A 3,510-nucleotide genomic window follows, 5' to 3' on the forward strand; every position below is an offset into this window, starting at 1 on the left:
CTTGAAAGTGAGGGGGGGGGGGGTAAGAGCTCAACCGAAGGACTGGTATGCATGCATATAAGCATAACCACTGGACATAAGACACTGAGGGGTAGGGGAGGCTAGGGGACTGTCAAGGGTGGGGGGGGGCGGGAAAGGACACATATGTAATACCCTTTGTAATACTTTAAGCAATAAAAAAAAGAAAGAAATATGAAAGATAGCAGCATTATGAGTGACTTGTAGTTAACAGACTATACATTTATTTTCTTTTGTAGTTGGACAAAGTTGTCGAAAAACATAAAGAATCTCACAGACGAATTCTGAAACAGCTTTTAATAGTAGAAAAATCTCATAGGCAAACCATATTGGAGTTAGAGGAAGAAAAGAGAAAACATAAAGAATACATGAAGAAGAGTGATGAATTCATCAATTTACAAGAACAGGAAATCGAAAGGTAAGGCTACTTTGAATGGAATACAACTGAACCAGACAATGAACCATACTGAACTCTTTTTTTTGTTGTTGTTTTTAAATATATTTTATTGATGTTTTACAGAGAGGAAGGGAGAAGGATAGAGAGTTAGAAACATCAATTACAGAGAAACATCGATGAGAGAGAAACATCGATCAGCTGCCTTCTGCACACTCCTACTGGGGATGTGCCTTCAACCAAGGTACATGCCGTTGACTGGAATCGAACCTGGGACCCTTCAGTCCACAGGCTGACGCTCTATCCACTGAGCCAAACCGGTTAGGGCCCATACTGCACTCTTACTAACATCTCACTAAAGGCTGGGTACTACCAGGGATACAGGGACACAAGCATGATATGATACAGCCTCTGTTCTAAAAGATCTCATGGTCCAGAGTGATGAAAATGATGAGTATAAAAGACACTATCAGTACAATGCAAGAATAATCAGGTATAATGAGAATTGTGGAAAGATAAATGTTGGGCACCTTATTCTGCAAGGGATTGCCCTGCAAAAGCTGTACAGAGGAGGTTACAGGTTTAATCCCTATACCAAAAAGAATGAAAACTATATACAATGCAGGGGCAGAAATAAATGTTACACCACAGAGATATGGGGCCCTGGCCAGGTAGCTCAGTTGGTTAGAGCATCATCCAGATACAGCAAGATTGTGGGTTTGAACTCTGGTTAAGGCACAGACAGGAAACCAATAAATGTGTAAATAAGTGGAACAACAAATCGAAGTTCCTCTTTCTCTCTCTCAAATCAATGAATTTAGAGGAAGAGGAAGAAGAAAATCATATGGGTCCTGAGGAAACTTTCCACAAGCTATAGCACAGGATGTAACTGCAGGATGAGAAAAGGAAAAACTAGCCACCAATAACTGGATTTTGTACTGTTGGCAAGGAGCAAATGACAAATTGTGAGAAGGGAAATTAATTGATCAGGTATGTATTCTTAAAGAACCATTAGGCAACATGGAGGAAAGACAAGAGGAGTGTATATTTCCCAATGGTTATGGGGCTAGAGAGGATGGAGTGCAAACAAGAAATATTTATTTTTAAAAAAGAAATATGTATGATATATGGTTAATTTGAATTAGTGACTAATGAGATTGGAAAGAAGAATAAGGAAAATGGAGTTATTGAGAAGTACTAGCTATTCAGCAAGATACAGAATACAGGAATGGAATACAACTTTTTGTTGCTGAAGGATTTTGGTAGGGGAGGATGGTTTAAAAGGTAGAGGTAGTAGGTAGGAGGTGAGTTCTGTTTTAGACATGCTGAGTGTGAAGTACCCAGTGTATTCCAAAGTGCAGTGGGGAGAACAGTAGGTCTAAAGACAACCCTCAGTGGAAAGTATATGTCTGGAAAAGGATGGGCTAGTGATGTGAATTTGCAGTTGGTGACAGCCAAAGCTGTGGGTGTTGGTGTGGTGAGGAAAGGGAATTCTGAGAAAAGAACTCAAGAAAATATCAATATTTGGTGGTTTTCTGGAGGAAGAGAGGTCAAGAAAGGAAGCTAAGAAAGAATGGTGAAGAGTTAGAAAAACCAGAAGAGAAAGAAACAAAGCAAGGAAAACTTTCAAGAAAGAGTAAGCAGTTAAACAGCAAACAATACAGAAAAAGATGAGAAAATGTTCCAAAATTTGGCAACAAGGAGGGACTTGAGCCCTTTCAATAGAACAGTGAGGGCAGAAGCCAAATCACTATGCTTTGAAGAATAAATAAGAAATGAGAACATAGAAATTTAAAATGTGAACTACTATTTTGAGAAGCTTGGCTGCAAAAATGGAGAGATTGGTTGAATCAATATAAAGCATGAGCATCCATATTAAATGAAAGGACAAGTGACCCTCAATTGATACTGCAAAGGTAGAAAATAACCAATCATTGCAATGTCAAATTTTCACTGGATCATCATTTCACTTGTTATTCTATGTATACTTCTTTAATGAGTTGTAAAGCTAATGATGCTGAGTTTTAACAATTGCGGAAAAATGCAGGGGAAAAATTTACTTGTGAGCTCCCTTTTCTAAAATACCAGTAGTCTTAACTGATTTATTTAACTATTTTCAATTCATATTTTAGGTAGGTAAATGAGTTACATAATAGTTAGGCTAATGGCATACTTTCATGTCTTCTCAATGTACTTCATGGTAGACACTTGGTCAGAATGCCACAGGCTCCATGGCCCTCACCCCAGTTTCATTTCCCACATTCATCAGGCGGTTTGTTCTCTATTCACTACATAAAGTGGGATTTTGTTACTTTGCCCTCATAAACTTGAAATATCTTCAGGGATTGCTTAAAGGAGTATAAGAAGTCTGGCACCAATGGAGATGTGACTCAAACACTGGAATATAAGATTTGTTATTCAATGAGACAATGTCATATTAAATATTATTTCAAACCCCTGTGGCCTCATTTGGTCTCCACACTTATCTAGTACTAAGTTGCTGAACATCGACACTTCCTTACATCTCTCATTATTATGAATGTTTATTGACCATGGTTAGGGTGCTGCCTAACATAGAACAGAGAGGTATTGGCTGGCCTTGCCCAGGGGGCTCACCACATTAATGGAAAAGACAAAACATACATATTTACTGTGGGAATGTGGAAAGCTGTTAGTGATAGTTCTAATATTCGCTATTGTATCTTTACTATCTTCTTGGGGAAGGCTGAAAAGTTCAACCTAAAAGTAATACTGTAACCATGGGAGGCCGATGGTGAAGATTATTTAAACCAAGAGAAAGCAAAGAGGAACAATGAGAAATGGAAATAAAAGATCAGTGTGAATAAAAGCCATGAGCTAAAGAAAAAGAAAAATAGTGAGATGAAAATAAATTGTACACCATGGAATCAATATATTAAGAATGTTATTTCTAGCCAGTGGGGCTCAGTTGGTGGAGCACCATCTTGAGCACCGAAGGGTCACCAGTTCAATTCCTGATTAGGGCACATGCCCAGGTTGCAGGTTGCACCCAACTGATGCTTGTCTCACATTTATGTTTCTCTCTTCCTCTCTCTCTACAAAATTAATAAACACACACA

General features: G+C 38.4%; 1 protein-coding gene across 1 annotated transcript in view; it reads left to right on the plus strand.

The window, feature by feature from the left end:
• The window catches only part of FILIP1L (filamin A interacting protein 1-like), a 107,863-nt gene that overhangs the window by 9,856 nt on the left and 94,497 nt on the right, over positions 1 to 3,510 (plus strand). The window contains exon 3 of the mRNA XM_006754852.2: positions 258 to 436. Within this exon, the coding sequence (XP_006754915.2) occupies positions 258 to 436 (179 nt within the window). The remainder of the gene's footprint in view (positions 1 to 257; positions 437 to 3,510) is intronic.

The sequence above is a fragment of the Myotis davidii genome, unplaced genomic scaffold, assembly GCF_000327345.1.
Source record: "Myotis davidii unplaced genomic scaffold, ASM32734v1 scaffold492, whole genome shotgun sequence".
Lineage (NCBI taxonomy): Eukaryota > Metazoa > Chordata > Mammalia > Chiroptera > Vespertilionidae > Myotis > Myotis davidii.